General features: G+C 35.5%; 1 protein-coding gene across 1 annotated transcript; it reads left to right on the forward strand.

Moving 5' to 3' along the window:
* The first annotated feature begins 1937 nt into the window (after window positions 1-1937).
* Window positions 1938-5118, forward strand: LOC104883823 (uncharacterized). The gene is made up of 3 exons (XM_010668383.2): window positions 1938-2096; window positions 4050-4235; window positions 4768-5118. The coding sequence occupies exons 1-3, from the start codon at window positions 1938-1940 to the stop codon at window positions 5116-5118; spliced, it is 696 nt and encodes a 231-aa protein (XP_010666685.1).
* The last annotated feature ends 15394 nt before the right edge of the window (window positions 5119-20512 follow it).

Consider the following 20512-nt stretch of genomic DNA (forward strand, 5'->3'; position numbering starts at 1 on the left):
AGAAATACACGATTTAAGGAAACTAGCTAACAAAGCTACACTACTCAAAAAAAACCCTAAAATATTTACTAATAACCACTAAATAGTAACAAAAAACAAGGTATCAAGTGTAGACAAAGATAGAGAGAATGTGAGAAATAGGTTGTTAACTGTACGGATCTACATCACATGAGTTGTGTTGGTGTGGCCTATGGGATGGAATAAGTTTTCCATTTAAGGTAACAAGACAATTATCTAACAATTGACCAAAATAGTATACAAAATAATAATTTGCGGACAGAGGGATCAAAATATTAAAGTATATAGAGTGTCACCTTAAAATGCTATGTTATAAATACATACCTCCTCCATTTTTTACTACTTGCAACAAGAAAGTTGGAAACATTGTTTAAGAAAGAGATTGGAGATGGTAAAGGGAAAATTCGTTTTATAAATCTTGGTAACCCAAAATTTCTCATTAACCGATGTTTAAGATACTCTTTCATAAATTTGTCCATTTACTATCTCTAATCTTTTTCTTAAACCATGTGTTTAACTTTAACAATGCAAACTAACCAGTGTATTTTAAATAATGAAATTTAAATAATATTCCTAAACTAACTAATAAATGACATATCATTAGGTTTGGTATCTATTAGAGATTTAATACATGACATATTACTATTCTAATAAAGGCCACCGTATAATTTTTCTAAGATAAAGATTTTACGCTTGATTAAAAACATTGGAACCTCAAATATATTCCAATAGGGTTGCATGCCTTTACACCATGTTCAAGATATTTTTCTTTAATTATTTCTCATGCTTTATAAGACGAGGTTAATTCTAAACTGGAGCAATTATGCAAAGGCACTTGTAAACAAGAACCAATTGATTTAGTTATGGAACGTATGGGGTTCAAAACCAAGCCAAGAAGCCAAGTGTTGGTGATTGTTTTAACATGGCTCGTGGAAGAAGAAGAGTGACAGAAATGGTATGCTCGAAGAAATGAGCCTTATGCTCATTAGGACTTTTCTAGTTCTGTTTGGAGTCTTCTATAATAAAAAATTTAATTTGCTTTAAAAGTATTTTGCTTGTAAGTTTTTATTCTTCTACTTAGAGGAGGTTTCTCTTATTTTAAACACCATTAAGAGTCTTGTTATGCAGGGAAAAAGATAAAGGCGTGTCGGTTGGAGGCTTGTCGTGTACAAGGGGAGGTTGTTAGGAATGTTTATCCTTTCATCTTGTTCTTATCTTGTTTTTTTCCTTTCCTGTTCTAGTAAGATTTTTGTATTGCATATCGAAGGCTTTCTCACACGGTTAATACAAGTTAATTACGTTTTGTTTAAATATTGAATATTGATTATTGATTATTGTTTTTACATGCTTGCTTAACTTAGTCGAACCATTAAAGACTTTTCAGGAGTGATAAGTGTTTAGTGTTAAACATCTTAATTCCAAAAGTGGTATTGAGAGTGTTTGGATTCTTGTTTAGAGTTCAAGATTGATATTTAAATAAGGAAATATCTAGTTTGTTCTTGTTTTTTCGAGTGTTCTTAGTTCTTGAATTCAATAAGATCCGAGATTGGACCAGAAGTTTGATTGTTAGGATTTATTGGCCTAGTAATCACATCAAGTGGTATTAGATTTTCCAAGGGGTGAGAATAAAAAGGATTATTCTTTTCTATACAAAGAATTGTGGAGGTGCAACATATATATTAATTCTTTTCTTCCAAGATTCGATCTTTTCCTACAAGGATCCAATCTTTAAAATACAAGGCATGAGAGGGAAGTGTTGTAAACTCATCTTGAAGTACTAGTCGTGGAGATGGAGTCCGATATGGAGAAACTAGCTAAAGCTATGTAAGAACTTACTAAGTTTTCAATTTGATTCTCCATTAAAGCATAATGAAAGATTCTACATCATCAATAGCAACATAAATATATTGGAGACGAGGATGGATGCTATTGCCTCGATTTTACAGAAGAAGCTTGATCCAAATAGTGAATCTTTCATAAAAGCACATTCGGATGAAGATCGTTGCTTAAAGTTGGAGGGTTATACTGGAGATTGCAGCCCTAAAGATTTGTTGGAGTGTATTCGACAATTGGAGAAGGTTTGTGATTATAGGGGATTCGATTGACAAGAAGAGATTCAATATAGCCTCGATAAGACTCGTCAAATATGTTAATATTTGGCTCGAAAGTTTGAAGGCTAAGCGTGCCAAGAAGGGTAAGGAGAAGCTTAGTAGTTGGGTGAAATTGACGAAAAAATTTAAAGAAAACTTCTTGCCGAATGATTATGAACAAAAGAAGTACTTATAGCTCACAAGTTTGAGTCAAGATATGCTTAGTGCGCATGAGTACACAATGGAGTTCAACAAATTATACCTTGTATGTGATTTGGAGGAGAAAGAACCCATGAAGATATCTAGGTATGTCAAAGGATTGAATCGGTAGATTGCAAAGAAAGTGGAGGTTTCCACATATCATACCTTTGAGGATTTCACGAAGTTGGCATTGAGATTTGAGGCTCATGAGAAAGAGGATATATCTAGGTTCTCTTATAACAACAAGTATGTAGCAAATGCTTTGAAACCTTCTTCTTCCTTTTTCTTCTTATTCGAAGGGTTTTGATGGAGCAAAGAAGGATAATACATCCAAGGAGGAGAAAAAGGGGGGGAAAGCCGAAAGTTTTTGTGCCAAAAGAGAAGTATGAAGAGATGAGGAAGTGTTTTAAGTGCCAAAGGTGTGTGCTCATAACTAGCAATTGTCCTACAAGGAAGACTCTCACCATAAGACAATACTTGTCTTTGCGTGAAGAAGAGGAACTATATGAGTTTGTTCCGAAGGAGATGAATATAGTAGAAGATGAGGAGTAGGAGGATGCCTTTACAAAGGATGATTTGAGGCTTAAAGGAGTAGTTAGATGAATACTTCATGTAGATCATACACCTAACAAGGAGAAAAGAGAGAACTTGTTTCATAGGTTTAAGGTAGGGTACAATACGTGCAATGCCATCAATGATAGTAGATCATGCACGAATGTAATGGCATCTGATGTAGTGCAAAATCTTAATTTAGCTACGAGAAATCACCCAAAGCCATAAAAGCTTACTTGGTTGGATGATAGCACTAATATAAGAGTAAAGAAGTAAGCTTTAATTACGTTTTCTATTGGGGGTTATAAGAATTGTGGCGTGATGTATTACCTATGAGTGTGTGCCATCTCTTGCTTGGGAGGCCATGACAATATGATAGAAAGGTGATCCATGAAGGAGACTCTAATGTCTATAAGTGATGGTTGGTACGAAGAGGATACATTTACACCATTTGGCTTCTAGTTCAGTGGCGCAAAAGCAGGTAACAAACAAACCTTTTCTTTTCATCCAAGAAGTTTGAGAGATAAGTTGAGGTGGAGGGTTATGGTTATGCTTTGTTTGTAAGACACGCAACCAAGAGCAATAAAACACCTGGGGACGAGAGATTAGAGATCTTAATGAAGGATTTTAGTGATGTTTTTTCGAAAGACTTACCACAAGGATTACCACCTTTGAGGGGATTGAACATGCTATAGACTTGGTTCTAGGAGCTCCATTACCAAACAAGCCTGCATATGGATGTAATCCCGTGGCATCTAGGGAATTACAACGACGAATAAAGAAATTGATTGAGAAGGGTTATGTGAATTGATTGAGAAGGGTTATGTGAGAGAAAGTATGAGTCCGAGTGTTGTGCCAGCCTTGCTAGTTCCTAAGAAAAATGGAACATGGAGAATGTGTATAGATATAGTAGGAAAGTGAACAATATAACTGTGAAGTATAGGTTTCCTATGCCTAGATTGGAGGATATGTTGGATGAGTTGTATGGAGCCTCGGTATTTTCTATAATTGATCATAGAAGTGGGTACCATTAAATGAGGATTCGAGAAGTTGCATTCAAGACTAAAAAAGGGTTGTACGAGTGGATGCTGATGACATTTGGGTTATACAATGCACCAAGTTTCTTCATGAGATTGATGAATGAGGTATTTCAACCTTTTCTTAATAAGTTTGTTGTTGTTTATTTAGATGACATACTTTATTTATAGCAAGAGTGTAGAAGATCATCTATTACATTTGCGTAGCCTCTTTGAGAAACTTATGGAGCAGCAGTCGTTGTATGGGAAGATAAAGAAGTATGAATTCTTAGTTTCTGGTGTTGCGTTCTTGGGGTATATTGTTTCACAAGAGGGAGTTCATGTTGATCCTAAGAAGGTGAAAAGCTATTTCTTCTTGGCTAGCACCTAGGAATGCTTCGGAGTGTAGGAATTTTCATGGTTTGGCTTTGTTCTATAGGAGGTTCATCCAAAACTTTTCATCTATCATGACATCTATTATTGAGTTGTTGAAGAATGGGGAGTTTAGCTTGACACCTTTAGCACATAAGGGTTTGAAGAGGTGAGAGGGAAACTTTAGTGCTCCCATCTTAGCTCTACTAAAATTTAGCAAATTTTTTGAAGTGGAGTGTCATGCAAGTGGAGTAGGCATTGGCATAGTGTTATTGCAAGTAAAATGTCCTATCTCTTTAGTGAGAAGTTGAGTGGTGCCAAGTTGAATTACCTTAATTATCATAGGGAGTTTATGCTATTGTCTGTGCATTGGATCATTGGTCACACTACTTAAGGACAAAACCTTTTTTTCTTCACTCGGATCATGAAGTTGTTAATACATCCATGGTCAATAAAAGCTCAACCATAAATATGCTAAATGGATGGAGTTTCTTTAATCCTTCACATTTTTATCCAAGTATAAAGAGGGGAAGAGTAATGTGGTTGTGTATGCTTTATCTCGTCGTGCTTATTTTTTGCCAGTAAGGGATGCACAAGTGCTACGCTTTGAGCATTTGAGTGAGTTATGTAAAGATGATGCTGATTTTGGTGAGAAATTGGAGAAATCAGATGGCGCATTTGTGGTTCAAGAGGGTTTCTTGTTCAAGGGAAACAAATTGTGTCTGCCTAAATGTGGAGTGAGGATCTTGTCAGTAATTGAGGTGCATAGTGGGGGAGTGGCTGGACATTTTGGAGTGCAAAAGACTCTTGAAACACTTCAAGAGAACTTCTATTGGCCGAAGATAATTAAGGGTGTTCTTGGTGATTAGTAGATGTGTTACTTGTCAAAAATTTAAGAGTACCGTTCATAAGAGTCTTTACACACCTTTACCTGTGCCTGGTCACCCGTGAGATAGTGTTAGCATGTATTCATAGTAGGGTTGTGTAATAGCCTTGTTTTTAAGAACCTTTATATAAAAGCTAAAAGTGGATAAAACCATCATTCGTAATGGTTAAGAAAGCTTGTGGATAAGCATCATCATTCTTAATGGTTAAGAAAGCTTGTGGATAAGCATTATCATTCTTAATGGTTAAGAAAGCTTGTGGATAAGACTAACATTCTTAGTGGTTAAGAAAGTTGTGGATAAGACTATCATTCTTAATGGTTAAGAAAGTTGTGGATAAGCACTAACATTCTTAGTGGTTAAGAAAGCTTGTGGATAAGACTATCTTTCTTAATGGTTAAGAAAGGTCAAAGAGGATAAGAACCATCATTCTTATTGGACTAAGAAGGCTTTGGAAACCAATAGATAAGTTAGAAAGTCCTTGAGAGCCTTAAACATTAAGATTATGAAAATCGTTTGGAGATTGTTTTATCGGGTAAGATGAACTTCAGTTAAAGAGCCTTTCGGGGTTGAATCCGAGCTCAGAACCTAACCAAACTTGATATATGACATGCTTGGGATGTCTTAAGGTTAAAATGGTCATTTATCCCAAGAATTACGTGGCTCAATAGGTAAATTGCTTACATAGTAAAACCTGGCCAGCTGAAATTACAGCTCAGACCTATCCTCAAAGAAAGCTGCTTAGCAGCTACAAGTGTCGATCTCTCAAAGCCTTTTATGCATGAAAGCCAACACCTTAGGCTAACACCTCAAGCAAGAATCCCAAAAACTCCAAGAAACCGACCTTGCCCAGAAGAGGTTTCCCTCCCCGGGGTACCGCCAGAACAGACTATAAAAGCCTGTTCTGGTTTTCGTCTCTTTCTCTTTTTCTCCTCTTGGACACCCACTTTTCTTACATAGAACTCTTCTAAACATCCATACAAAGTAGTTCAAGCTTTGGTTCCAACTTTAGACCATAAATCATATAGAAAACCTTGCTGAAAGATCACATAAGTTGTTGTAAGTTCAACAATTTACACCTCTTGTATTTAAGCTTAGTTTTTCATATCTATAAGCTTGTTGAAACTAATCTTTAGCATTTTATACATTCAGGGGAAGCTGTAGGAGTAGTTAACCAAGTGGATTAAGGAATTTCGTGGCTTTAAGCATCCTTAGTTAAGGTACACACTTAGTTTGGTTTTACCCTAGAGATTTCCATACCTATAGTTAGGTGATTGTTTCTTTCTAGTGTAAAGCATGTTTATGAAATGAATTTACTTATGATGTGTTTTTATTATGTGTATATTGAGTATGTAACATGATATAACATGCTAAGGTTCATTAGAGATGTTTATTTGACCTAAACAACACTTATACACTAAGTAATACGATTATGCTTCTTAATGGAATGTGTTTAGTACATGGACTTGTGGAGTAATTGTGATGATTGAGGTGGAGTTGTTATGTTATTGTTGTTGTGGAGTTGTTGTGGTGGTTGTGGTGAAGTTGTTGTGGAGTTGCTATTGTTGTTGTTGTTGTTCTGTTGTAGTAGTGTTGTTGGGTTATTGTTGTTCTGTCATTGTGGTTGTGGTGGAGTTGCTGTGAAGTTGTTGCCTATTGTTGTTGTTGTTGCGTCATTGTTATGGTTGTTGTTGTTGTAGTTGTGGTGGCTATTGTGGAGTAGTTGTGATGGTTGTGGTAGATTTATTAGTTGTTGTTTCTGTTGTTGTGGTGATGTATAGTTAAAATAGTTTACTAGTTTGGAAGATGAATTAGTTTGGATATGATTAAAAAGGTTACGATGATGTGTCCAGAGCTAGTATCATGTGGTTTATAGTTTAAGTATATATATCCAAAGTATTCAGTAGAACAATATGGTTCATCTTGTTATTATGATTCAAGAAGTTGGAGTGATAAATTTGGGAATATGATTTACTTAGGTTTGTTATGAACATAGTAGGTGGTGGTTTCTGTTGTTGGTTGTGCTGTGTATTGTGGTTGTGTTGTTCTGTTATTGTGCTTAATGTTGTGTTATTGGTGTTGGTGTTATTGTTGGTGGTGGAGGTGGTATTATTGTGTTGTTGTTGTTGTTATTATGTTGTTGTTGTTGTATCGTTCTTATTGGATAGTCGTTGTTGATGATGCGAGGGAAGTCATAATCTTAGAATTGGGAGACTGTTATAATTATTGTAGTTGGAGTTGATATGTATGAAGTCGAGTTATGAGTTATGGGAATGACTTCGTTAATTTCTATTTCGGGATTCAGTTTGATTAGCATAATGGTTGCGTTAGAAGAAGATAATTAGAATATTAGTAAGATTGGTTGTTGATTATTGTTATTGTTATGAGGTGATTATTGGAGGATGACTAGGAATGGAGTTCATTCGGAATTATGAAGGAGATTGTATTATTGGAATTGTTCGAAAATACTATGTTTCTTAAAATATGATTTGGTATGATAATGAGGAAATGATTCGGATATGAGTTAAGACCAGATAAGGTCGAGTATGGTATTATGTTATGAGTATTGAGGATTCAAGTATGAATCATTAAATATTTTATTTTATAAATATGAAAGTGAGGCATGAACATGCACCCCGAGTTAGGGCGGGTAGAGTCCCTAACTGTTGCCTTCCAGGAAGGGCGAATTCCTGGCGTTATAGGACATGTCCGGTTAAGTCTTGCAAGCAGAACAATAAAAGGCGGGGTGACAACCCTCAATAGTTTGGAGACAGCTGGTACTGCGTGGTACTCCTCTCCACTCGCATTCATGCCAAACGATTTGATTTTATGAAACTATAATAATTGAGTTAAATGTGATTATCTGTTATTATAACTATGTGTTAATTAGTTTTCAAAATACACCTTAACTTATATTTTCTATTAAACAGTGTGTACTCAGCTTTGCTGATAGTGTTGTCATTTCTGTGGCCTGTCACTTGGTGGGTGGCAGAGTCAAACATTGTTGCAGGTTTGGTGTTGTGAGCTCAGGATTTTGAAGTGAAGCAAGATAAAGATGTCGTCGTAGCTTATGGATTGAGTTAGTATTTTAGATACTCAATTATGGAATAGTTTTTAATATACTTCGTTGTATACAATATTTGGGAATATTAGTCGAGATATTGGTGTAATTGAAGTCTTATATAAAGGATTTTGTTTTGTGGGCCAATGACCCACAGGTCCAAGATCGTTTTCTAAGTTATGTTTCTGCTGCGAGTAAATATTTAATTCGAGGCTTATTAAGCGTGTATTGTGATTAGTGAATCTTAAGTGTGTTTACCTAGCAGCTCGGAAAATCGGGCTGTTACAAGTTGCCTCAGACACAAAGGGGGAAAGACGTAATAATGGTGATGGTAGATAGGTACTCTTAAATGGCGCATTTTATTCCTATGCATAAAATTGATGATGCTTCTCATATGGTGGATTTGTATTTAGGTAGATCATAAAGTTACATGGTGTGCCTAGGAGCATTGTATCTCATAGGGACTCTAAGTTCCTAAGTCATTTTTGGAGTTGTCTTTGGCACATGATTGGAACAAAGTTGTTTAGTACGAGACATCATCCTCAAACTAATGATCTAACAGAGGTTACTAATAGAACTCTTGGTTCTTTGTTGCGTGGTTTGGTAAGTAAGATACAAAAGGATTGGGATATCAAGTTGGCTCATGCAGAATTTGCATACAATGAGGCACATTCTTCTACTACTTCTCGTTCTCCTTTTGAGGTAGTGTATGACTTAAATCCTTTGTTACCTATTGATTTTGTTTCTTTGCCCAAACATGAAATACATATGGATGCAAAGAAAAGGTTGGAACCATTTCCAATACTTTTGAGCATGTGAAGGAAGGATAGGAAAGATGAACGACCAATAAATGGAACAATCTAATAAGGGGCGCAAGCAACCAGTTTTCATAGTAGGGGATCTAGTGTGGGTATATTTGAGGAAGGAAAGGTTCCCTAGCAAAAGAAAGAACAAGCTTATGCCTCGAGCAGATGGTCCTTTTGAGGTGATTGGAGTCATTGGGGATAGTGCTTATAAGGTGTACTTATCAGATGAGTTTGGTAGTGTAAGTGCAACATTCAATGTACGTTATTTGTCTCCTTACTATGATAATGAAAATTAGAGGGCAAATAATTTTGTGGAGGGCGAGAATGATACAGATGTAAAGGTACTTGTGACACAAGAACCAATTGATTTGGTTATGGAACATATGGGGTTCAAGCTCAAGCCAAGTAGGCAAGTGTTGGTGACAGATTTAACATGGCTCGTGGAAGAACAAGAAGAGTGACAAACAAGGGAGGCTCGAAGAAATGAGTCTGTTATTTCCCTAGGAACACTACAAGAGGGGGGGTGAATTGTAGGTGTAGAAATAAACGTAACTTTTTGCGGAAATTAAAACTTAAACGAATAAACAAGCTAAAGGAACACAAGGGATTTTTACGAGGAAAAACTTCTTGGGCCCAACAAGAAGAAACAACCTCGACCACTAGGGATTTTAAACTCAACACTTTCACTAATTAGGCCAAACAACTCTGTTACAACCTAATTCTAACTCGAGCCCTACCTTGAGTTCCTAAACTCAAGTTCCTGAACCACTGTTCCCTTAACAGCAGTTCCTCTCAACTTCACTCGAAGTTTTCTCACACATACAAGCTTCACTCAAAGCCTTTCTCTTACAGAACTTCACTCAAAGTTCCCTTACCCCAAAAACCAAAATACAATTGATCGAAATAAGCTTAGTGGAATTAGAGTAAGAAGGCAAAGAACAAATGGCTATTATGAGAGAATGAAGGCACTGACACTTAATAAGTTAAACTCACTTAATTACTTAGTCAGACACAATTTGGAACTTATCTAGACTTCTATATTTATAGTGTAATCATGAAGAACGTGGGATTAATGTTAGAGTACACGTTTTAATCCATTTACCCATGATGTTCCTTCCCCTAAGGAACACGTTTTACATCATGTCCCATGATCCCATGAACTATAAATGAACGTGGATAAAATGCAGCCATTACTCCTAAATAATAGGAGTTCCTTCAACATTATCCGAAAATCAGTTTTTATAAACTCTTTTTATCTTTAAATCTGAATTTCTAATCTTTAAGAAAATAATATCTTTGAAATAAAATCTTTCTAACAACCGGATATTTATTTTCTTATTTTCCGAAAAATAATATCTTTTCCAAAACAGATTTTCTTTTTAAAACTGATTTTATCATTTGAAATTAGAAATAACTAATTTCCTATAATCTAGGCATGACTTACTCCATTATCTTTTAACCGTTACATTAAGTACACGCCTAAGTCTAGTTCCTTATATAGTTCAGTTCCTTTAACATATTTACTAAGTGCCACTGAGTTTGTTCCTTACAGAGGAACAAACGCTTCATTCTCAAATATTCTGCCACAGTTCCTTACCATTCTTTCTTTGTTCCTTTACATTGGAACTAGAAAATAAAACGCCTAGCTTCTATTATTCTTGATCCAATGCTTGCTCCAGTATCAACATAGAAACTTCTTTACTTAGCCTTTGAAATCCTCTCTTGACTTCTTCATTGACTTTGTATTCTCCCAGTTCCTTGCATTGATACCTTAGACACCATACACTTAAATAATTCATTAGTTCACTACTTAGTTTGTTCCTTTGTTTCTTTGTCATTATCAAAACTAGGGTTCAACAATTTCCCCCTTTTTGATGATGACAACAAAGGTACAAACTAAGGAAAATAACAAATAATATAAGTGAATGAAAATAAAAACATAAAGAAGAAAATGAAAAATAAAACACAATTATATGAGTAACTGAAGTTTTGATTTTTCATTTACCTTAACCTATTTTTGATTTTTCATTTACCTTATCCAATTTTTAATTTTTTAATTTATTATTTTTTGTTTTTTTATGTACAGTTTGTTCCTTAAATCCTTTTCCCCCTTTGTCATCCTCAAAAAGAATAGACTCTGCATGAATTGATGAATTGATTTAACACCTTAAGACCAATATGCAAGCACCATTAGTGGTTAAGTTAGAAAATCAAAGAGTAAACTTGCTCAAACATCAATCACATAATACTAGCCATTCCAAGGAAGAAATTATGCAAAGCATTTAGAAACATAGACAATATAGCAAAAGTCATTGATTATATAGCACTTGTTCCATAACAAAACAAAGAAAGAAAAGAAAAAGGAAGAAACAAAAGTTGTTTCCTTATGAAAGAAACAGGAACAACAAAAACAATAAAAGAAACTAAGAAAGGGAAGGGGAATGGTGTTCCTCTACAACTTCTTCTTCAACCACATCCTCCAACTTTTTCATCACCCCCCATGATGTAGTCAACCTGTTCCTTCAGCTCCTCCAAGTACGAGCCATAGATCCATCTTTTTTGCTGCGCAACCACGGTATCACTCAATTTCTTCATAAGACTTATCATAGTATCAGTTTTGGCATCCAAAGTCCAATGAAGATGATTGTAAAATTTTATCATATGTTGTGCAGGAAGGCAGACTTCATTAACCCAGTTAGTGTCATCCGGATTTTCCTGTTCCTTACCCTTGGAACTAGAGGCAGATGGGGGATTTGTGAAGGAACTGGGGAGGTTTGAGTGGAAGGCTCATCTGTTCCAGGAATGGAAACAGAAGGTGAAGGGTGATAAATGGGAGGAAGAAATGGTGGTGTGGTGGAAGAGTTGTGGAGGTGGAAGCAAAAGGATTTGGTCCTTTTATTTCATCCTTCAACTGCTCAAAACTGAAGGAACAGAGAAGGACGAAGGTGAAATGGAGGGTATTTTTGTGAAGGAACAGAGAGTTTGGGAGATGGTGGGAGGTAGTGGTTCCTTGAGAGTAGAGGGTACCTGTTCCTCATTATCCGAAAGGACTAAAGGAGAGTCCTCATTGGAAGGAACAGGAACAGGAGCAATTTTTCGACGAGTGCTCTTTCTCACTCTCAAAGGAACAGAGGGTTTAGGCTTAGTGGCAATGTGTTTGCGCCTCTTAGGTTTATGTTCTCCGGTGTTAGGACAGGAACAGGATTATCCAAAATTACATCATTGTCCTCTTCTAATCTAGTTGAGGCAGTTTTCTTTTTCCTGAGGAACTGGAACCATTTTCCTTGAATGAGAACACCTTCTTGGACAGACAAGCCAAGTCCATTTAGGTCTTCTCATTCAAGATGTTCCCTTGTTTGATCCTATGGTGGTCCAACCGAAAGTCTTACTTCAAAGTGATGAAGTAAAGAAGTTATTAAGGCACCGTACCAATCACACAATGTTCTCAATACAGTGAGTTAAATGTTGAATGAAGAGGGAAGGGAAGTTGATTTGTATGTGGTGGTCTAAGCAAAACATGTAACACATATCCAAGAGACCCACTTCATTCCTCTTTTCAGTTCGAGGAATGAGTGCTCTCCAAACCAAGTTAAACAAGTACTTTGTGAAGGGGAGAGAGTAGGTTATGGTTAATTTGTTTTGGCCAGCTGTTCCTCCAAAATATTCTAAGATTTTGTCTTGAGGAAAATTCGGAAAGGAAACAGTTCCTTTCCTTTTAAAATACAAATCAGTTCCTTTGCAAGGAACTTCCCATACTTTGCTTAAAGTTGCTTGATTAAACCTTATTTTCTTGCCTCTAACTTCAGTTGTGCAAGTTCCATTAGTATTAACAAAATTTGCACAAAACTCGTCCATAGCTAGAGGAACAAGAGCATTATTAAAGGCGAATTCAAACAAGAATTCCATGCCTTGTTCCTTTAGAAGGTGTTAATTCTAGAAATTAAATTTATTTGCCCATTCTAAATCGACGCAAAAGCCCAAGACATACCTAGATTCACTTCGTTCGACCCTTTTCTTGGAAGACGAAGAAACAGTTCCTTTGGAAGGAACAGGTGCAGTTTCTTCTTCTTCCCCCTGAGATTGTTCCGGGGTTTCTTCTTCATCATCTTCCCCAATCAATTTTCTTCTTCTCATGCTCCTTCTAGGAGATTCTAATTGCTGTTCCTCTATGGGGTTTTCTTGAATTATGTCGGTTTCAAGGGTTTTAGTTGGAGATGAAGAAATTTCCATTTTTGAAGTGTCGGTTGTTTTTGGTGTTGGAAAAGGTGAGTTTCTTGAAGTTTTTGCCATGATTTATGAAGGTTTGGAGGTTTTTATGGAGTATCAAAGGGTGTGATGAGGTTTCGGATTTGGTGAAGATGAAGCGTTTGAGAGGAACACGGTTTCCTTAGATGAATTGAAGAAGGAAGTTTTGCATGTAATAGTAATTATGACACGCGGGAAAGAAATAAAGCAAAAGAAATAAAAAATAAAAATAAAAGAAAGAAAACGAAAAGATAAAAAGAACCAAGATTTGATTAAACTGGTTCCCCTTAATTTTTGGGATTTTATCGGATTTTTCGGATTTTTATGAATTTTAATTTTTGAAAGAAAATAAATGCTAAGGAACTTGTGCTATAGGAACAACTAATGCTACATTTCAATATCCTTCATACTATGCATGTTTCTTGACCTTAAGAACAGTAAGGGGAGTATTATGTGACATTTGTGAGTTGTTTAGTTTCTTTGACTTCATGGTTAGTTTTCAACATTCCAATTTGCAATGGTCTTAGGCAATTAAACACAATTATTTTTAGCACACAAAGTCACTCAAATTGATTCAAACATGGGGGAATTGACATAGGAACAATCACTTAATTTTTATTAAGCCTAACTCAAGCCTTAATTTCTCATATCTATCTCTTTGCAAAGGCTTAGTTAGGATATCAGCAATCTGATAATCAGTTTGACAAAACTCAAGTTTGATCAAACCTTTTTCGACATTTTCTCTTAAAAAGTGATGTCTAATATGTATATGCTTTACTCTAGAATGATGCACTGGATCTTTAGATATACTTATAGCACTTGTATTGTCACAATAAATAGGAACACATTCAAAGTTTATTCCATAGTCACTAAGTTGTTGTTTTATCCAAAGCATTTGAGAGCAACATGCAGCAGCAGCTACATATTCTGCTTCAGCAGTGGATAAAGCAACTGTGTTTTGTTTCTTGGTACTCCAAGAAACTAAACTATGACCAAGGAATTGTGCCATACCTGAGGTGCTTTTCCTATTAACAAGATCTCCAGCATAATCTGCATCTGCATATCCTTTTAGTTCGAATGTATCACTTCTTGGATAGTAGAGTCCAAGATCATCTGTTCCTTTAAGGTATCTAAGAATTCTCTTCACAGCAGTGAGGTGAGACTCCTTTGGATTTGCTTGAAATCTAGCACACAAACCAACACTGAAAGCTATGTCTGGACGACTAGCAGTTAGATATAAAAGTGAACCAATCATTCCTCTAAATTTTGTTTGATCAACACTTGTTCCTATGGAGTCTTCATCTAATCTAGTTGAAGTTCCCATAGGAGTGTGATTTATCTTTGAATTTTCGAGGCCATATTTCTTTAATAGTTCCTTTATGTATTTTTGTTGGTGAACAATTATACCTTTTTCAGTTTGTTTGATTTGTAGTCCAAGAAAGAAATTTAACTCTCCCATCATACTCATTTCAAATTCATTGCTCATGAGATTTGAGAATTCTTTGCACAATGTTTCATTAGTAGCTCCGAATATGATGTCATCAACATATATTTGAACAAGCAAAATATCAGTTCCTTTAGATTTTAGGAACAAGGTTTTATCAACCTTTCCTCTTTTAAAGTTATTTCTAAAAGGAACTTAGATAATCTCTCATACCATGATCTAGGTGCTTGTTTTAACCCATAAAGAGCTTTATCAAGCTTGTAGACATGATTTGGGAGATTGTTATTTTCGAAACCAGGGGGTTGTTCAACATATACATCTTCGTTTAGATAGCCATTTAAAAATGCACACTTAACATCCATTTGATATAATTTAAATCCCATGTAAGCAGCAAATGCAATTAAGATTCTAATGGCTTCTAATCTAGCTACAGGAGCAAAGGTTTCTTCATAATCAATTCCTTCTTGTTGGTTATAACCTTTTACTACAAGTCTAGCTTTGTTTCTTACAATGGTTCCATATTCATCTAGTTTGTTTCTAAACACCCATTTTAAGCCAATTACTTTTTGTTGTTTAGATGAAGGAACTAGATGCCATACCTTGTTTCTTTCAAACTCATTTAATTCAGCTTGCATTGCAATAATCCAATCAGAGTCAGTTAAGGCTTCTTCATGATTTCTTGGTTCCATCATTGATAGGAACGCATGAAATGCACAAAAGTTCCTTAACTGAGATCTAGTTTGCGTACCTTTGGATATGTCGCTGATTATGAGTTCCACAGGATGTGACTTTTGTAATCTCCAAGGTTTTGGTTGAAACTCTCTTATAGGAACATGTTGTTCCTCATGAGTTCCTTGAGTGGATGAGGAACTCTGCTCAGTTGTTCCTCTGTTAGCCTCGGTGGACTCAGTTCCTCCATTTAGAGGAACAGGAGTATCTTCTCCTCCTTGAGGAACAGGAATATCATTGATCTCATTATTTTCGAATTCCTCGTTCCTTTCCTCTTTCACTTCTTCTTCTTCTTGTGAATCTGTGTTCCTTAAACTAGGTTGCGCTAACCCTATCTCATAGTCATCAACCTGTATGCTTGGATTATTTTTGTCAGATTCATCAAAGATTACATGAATACTTTCTTCAACACACATAGTTCTCTTGTTATATACTCTATAAGCTTTACTATGTGAGGAGTATCCTAAAAATGTTGCTTCATCACTCCTTGCATCAAATTTTCCAAGATTATCTTTTCCATTATTATGCACATAACATTTGCATCCAAATGTTCTAAATAGGTGATGTTTGGTTTCTTTCCAAAGTAAAGTTCATAAGGAGTTTTATTAATGATAGGTCTCATCATGGCACGATTAATTATGTGACAAGCAGTATTAACAGCTTCAGCCCAAAAGTTCCTTGGAAGTTCACTAGCAATTAACATGGTTCTAGACATTTCCTCCAAAGTTCTATTTTTCCTTTCTACAACACCATTTTGTTGTGGTGTTCTAGGGGCAGAAAAATTATGATCTAGGCCATTATCTCTGCTTAGGTCATCAAATTTATAATTTTCGAATTCCTTGCCATGATCTGATCTAATGTGCATTATTTTATGTCCACTTAGGTTTTGAACTCTTTTAGCAAAGACAAGGAACTCATCATAAGTTTCATCTTTACTAGAGAGAAAAATAACCCAAGTGTACCTAGAGTAGTCATCTACAATCACAAGTACATACTCTTTCCACTTCTGCTTTGAATTCTCATGGGTCCACATAAGTCCATATGAATTAACTCTAATGGTTTAGTGGTACTTACAATCGTTTTAGATTTGAAAGAGGATCTTACTTGTTTACCTCGTGCACATGCATCACAAACTTGATCAATATGAAATTTTATGATGGTAATCCTAAAACAAGGTCTTTTGATCTAAGTTTCTCAAGTAATGAAAAGCTAGCATGTCCTAGACGCTTGTGCCATAGAAGTGAATCATCTTCAATAACACTAAGACAAGTTAAATTGATTTGAGGAACAAGGTCTAGATCCACAATGTATGTGTTCCCTTTCCTTGTTCCTTCCAACATAACCTTCTTAGTTTTAATGTTGATGATTAAGCATTTTTCTTATCAAATTTTACAGTATTTCCTTTGTCACAGAATTGAGAAATGCTTAATAGATTATGTTTTAGACCTTCAACTAAAAATACATTTTCAATGGAGTGTAATGGTGACTTACCGACCTTACCCATAGCAACAATGTTACCTTTCTTATTATCACCAAATGTTACACTGCCACCTTCATAGGTTGTGAGTGAGAGAAACTTCGTTTTGTCTCCTGTCATGTGCTTGGAACAACCACTATCGAGATACCAAGTGTTGTTCCCCCTCACTCCAACCTGCAAAAATCAACTAGTTGTTAGTTGAAGGAACCCCATCTTTCGTGGGTTCCTGTTCTTGACTAGGATTTGTTTTGACAACCCATTTTTCTTACTTATTGTCACATTTTTCCCAATCATCTCAGATTTTAGTTGACATTGATTTATGTAATGACCTACCTTGCCACAATACATACAGAACTTATCACTAGGTAGATCAACATATTTCTTTGTCTTGTTCCTTTTCTTGTAGTTTTCAAAACCAAGACCTTCCTTCCTTTTGGTCTGTGGTTTCTCAATCCACTTAGGAACTTTCATGATTTTGCCTCTGTTCCTTGCGACAACCAGTTCCTTTTTAAGATTACAGATCTGTTCCTTTAAAATATTTTTCTCTTTATTTATTTTTTCAATCTCAGATCTGTATCCTTTCAAAGGGGTTGATCTTATATCAAAGGAACTCAGAACAGGGACAAATTCCTTCAAGTGTGAAATCTCTAAATTAATTAGATAATTTTCATTTTTCAAACTCTCATAACATTCTTTGATTTTTAAGTTTTATCAAACAAATCAAAAAATCTAGTTTCGACATCAGTTCTCATTTTCTTAAGCCATTCTATGTGTTCCTTGCAAACCTTTAAGGCTTGTTCCGTTTGTTCACGTTTTTCACGTTCATCTCTACATTCAAGAATTGCATCATAAAGAAGATCATATATTTCAGTCCTAGTTTTACCATCTAGTTCTGACTCAAGTCCATGTTGACTTACCTCAATTTTTCTTCATCTTCTTTTTCGTCATGTTTGCCATAGGCAAAGGTTTGCTGTTTCTTCAGTTGGTTGTTCCTCTTCTTCTTCCGTCTCTGAATCTCCCCAAGCAGCTATCATAGCTTTGCGCACATTTGCCTTAGAGAAAGGTGCTTTTGATTCTTTGTTCCTTTCAGCAAAGCGTTCCTTGTTCCTTTCTTTGGTTTTGTCGTTTTCCCAAAGAGGACATTCTTTGATGAAGTGATCTGTACTTCCACATTTATGACAAGCAGCTTTGTTAGAAAATTTCTTAGTTTTACCTTTGAAGTTTCCATTCTTCATGTTCCTGTACATCTTTCGAAATTTTCGAACCATGAGGGCTGCTTCTTCTTCTTCAGAGTCCGAATCATCTTCATCATCTGCTTTGAGAGCAATTGATTTTGATTTGGAGCTTTCACCATATTCAGTATCAAGGTGAAGCTCATGAGTCATAAGTGACCCTGCCAGCTGTTCTAAGTTGAACTTAGTGAAGTCTTTTGTTTCTTGAAGAGCCGTGACTTTAGCCATCCATCTGTCCTTAGGAAGACTCCTAAGAACTTTCGAACCTGTTCCTCAGATGAAATAAACTTTCCAAGAGAAGCCAACTCATTTATAATGTTAGTAAAACGAGTAAACATGTCTCGGATGCTTTCTTTGGATTTCATGCAGAACAGTTCATATTGATTCATAAGTAAATCAATTTTCGATCTTTTAACTTCATTAGTTCCTTCGTGGGTTACTTCTAGTAAATCCCATATTTGCTTTGCGGATTTGCATCCCATGATCCTATTATGTTCATGGGGTCCAAGTCCACAATGCAATAGTTTAATAGCCATGGCATTTACTTCCATTTTTTCAAAATCAGATTTTCATAATCAGAGAGGGGTTTAAGAGTTACCTCATTTTTGTCATTTGTAGTTGTGACTTCGAAATCACCAACTTCAATGACTCTCCATACCTGATAGTTTTCAGCCTTGATGAATATCTCCATGCGGTTCTTCCAATAGTTGTAGTACTTCCCATTGAACATAGGAGGCCTTTGAGTGGAATAACCTTCTTCAAGTTTCTCGGTGGTATTCATTGTTCCTTGGATCTTTTCCTCAATAGGGTTTCCTATCTTACGTGAGTTCTAGCTCTGATACCAATTGTTATTTCCCTAGGAACACTACAAGAGGGGGGTGAATTGTAGGTGTAGAAATAAACGTAAATTTTTGCGGAAATTAAAACTTAAACGAATAAACAAGCTAAAGGAACACAAGGGATTTTTACGAGGAAAAACTTCTTGGGCCCAACAAGAAGAAACAACCTCGACCACTAGGGATTTTAAACTCAACACTTTCACTAATTAGGCCAAACAACTCTGTTACAACCTAATTCTAACTCGAGCCCTACCTTGAGTTCCTAAACTCAAGTTCCTGAACCACTGTTCCCTTAACAGCAGTTCCTCTCAACTTCACTCGAAGTTTTCTCACACATACAAGCTTCACTCAAAGCCTTTCTCTTACAGAACTTCACTCAAAGTTCCCTTACCCCAAAAACCAAAATACAATTGATCGAAATAAGCTTAGTGGAATTAGAGTAAGAAGGCAAAGAACAAATGGCTATTATGAGAGAATGAAGGCACTGACACTTAATAAGTTAAACTCACTTAATTACTTAGTCAGACACATTTGGAACTTATCTAGACTTCTATATTTATAGTGTAATCATGAAGAACGTGGGATTAATGTTAGAGTACACGTTTTAATCCATTTACCCATGATGTTCCTTCCCCTAAGGAACACGTTTTACATCATGTCCCATGATCCCATGAACTATAAATGAACGTGGATAAAATGCAGCCATTACTCCTAAATAATAGGAGTTCCTTCAACATTATCCGAAAATCAGTTTTTATAAACTCTTTTTATCTTTAAATCTGAATTTCTAATCTTTAAGAAAATAATATCTTTGAAATAAAATCTTTCTAACAACCGGATTTTATTTTCTTATTTTCCGAAAAATAATATCTTTCCAAAACAGATTTTCTTTTTTAAAACTGATTTTATCATTTGAAATTAGAAATAACTAATTTCCTATAATCTAGGCATGACTTACTCCATTATCTTTTAACCGTTACACTAAGTACACGCCTAAGTCTAGTTCCTTATATTAGTTCAGTTCCTTTAACATATTTACTAAGTGCCACTGAGTTTGTTCCTTACAGAGGAACAAACGCTTCATTCTCAAATATTCTGCCACAGTTCCTTACCATTCTTTCTTTGTTCCTTTACATTGGAACTAGAAAATAAAACGCCTAGCTTCTATTATTCTTGATCCAATGCTTGCTCCAGTATCAACATAGAAACTTCTTTACTTAGCCTTTGAAATCCTCTCTTGACTTCTTCATTGACTTTGTATTCTCCCAGTTCCTTGCATTGATACCTTAGACACCATACACTTAAATAATTCATTAGTTCACTACTTAGTTTGTTCCTTTGTTTCTTTGTCATTATCAAAACTAGGGTTCAACAGAGTCCTACGCTCATTTGGACTTGTTTGTTACATAGATTTCTAGTTTTTTAGGAGTCTTAATAGTAGTTAACTTAATTTGCTTTAAAAGTATTTTTGCTTGTAAGTTTTAACTTAATTTGCTTTTAAAAAGTTTTTTTTTCTTACTTTAAGCACCATTAGGAGTCTTGTTAT

The sequence above is a fragment of the Beta vulgaris genome, chromosome 3, assembly GCF_026745355.1.
Source record: "Beta vulgaris subsp. vulgaris cultivar EL10 chromosome 3, EL10.2, whole genome shotgun sequence".
Classification (NCBI taxonomy): Eukaryota; Viridiplantae; Streptophyta; class Magnoliopsida; order Caryophyllales; family Amaranthaceae; genus Beta; species Beta vulgaris.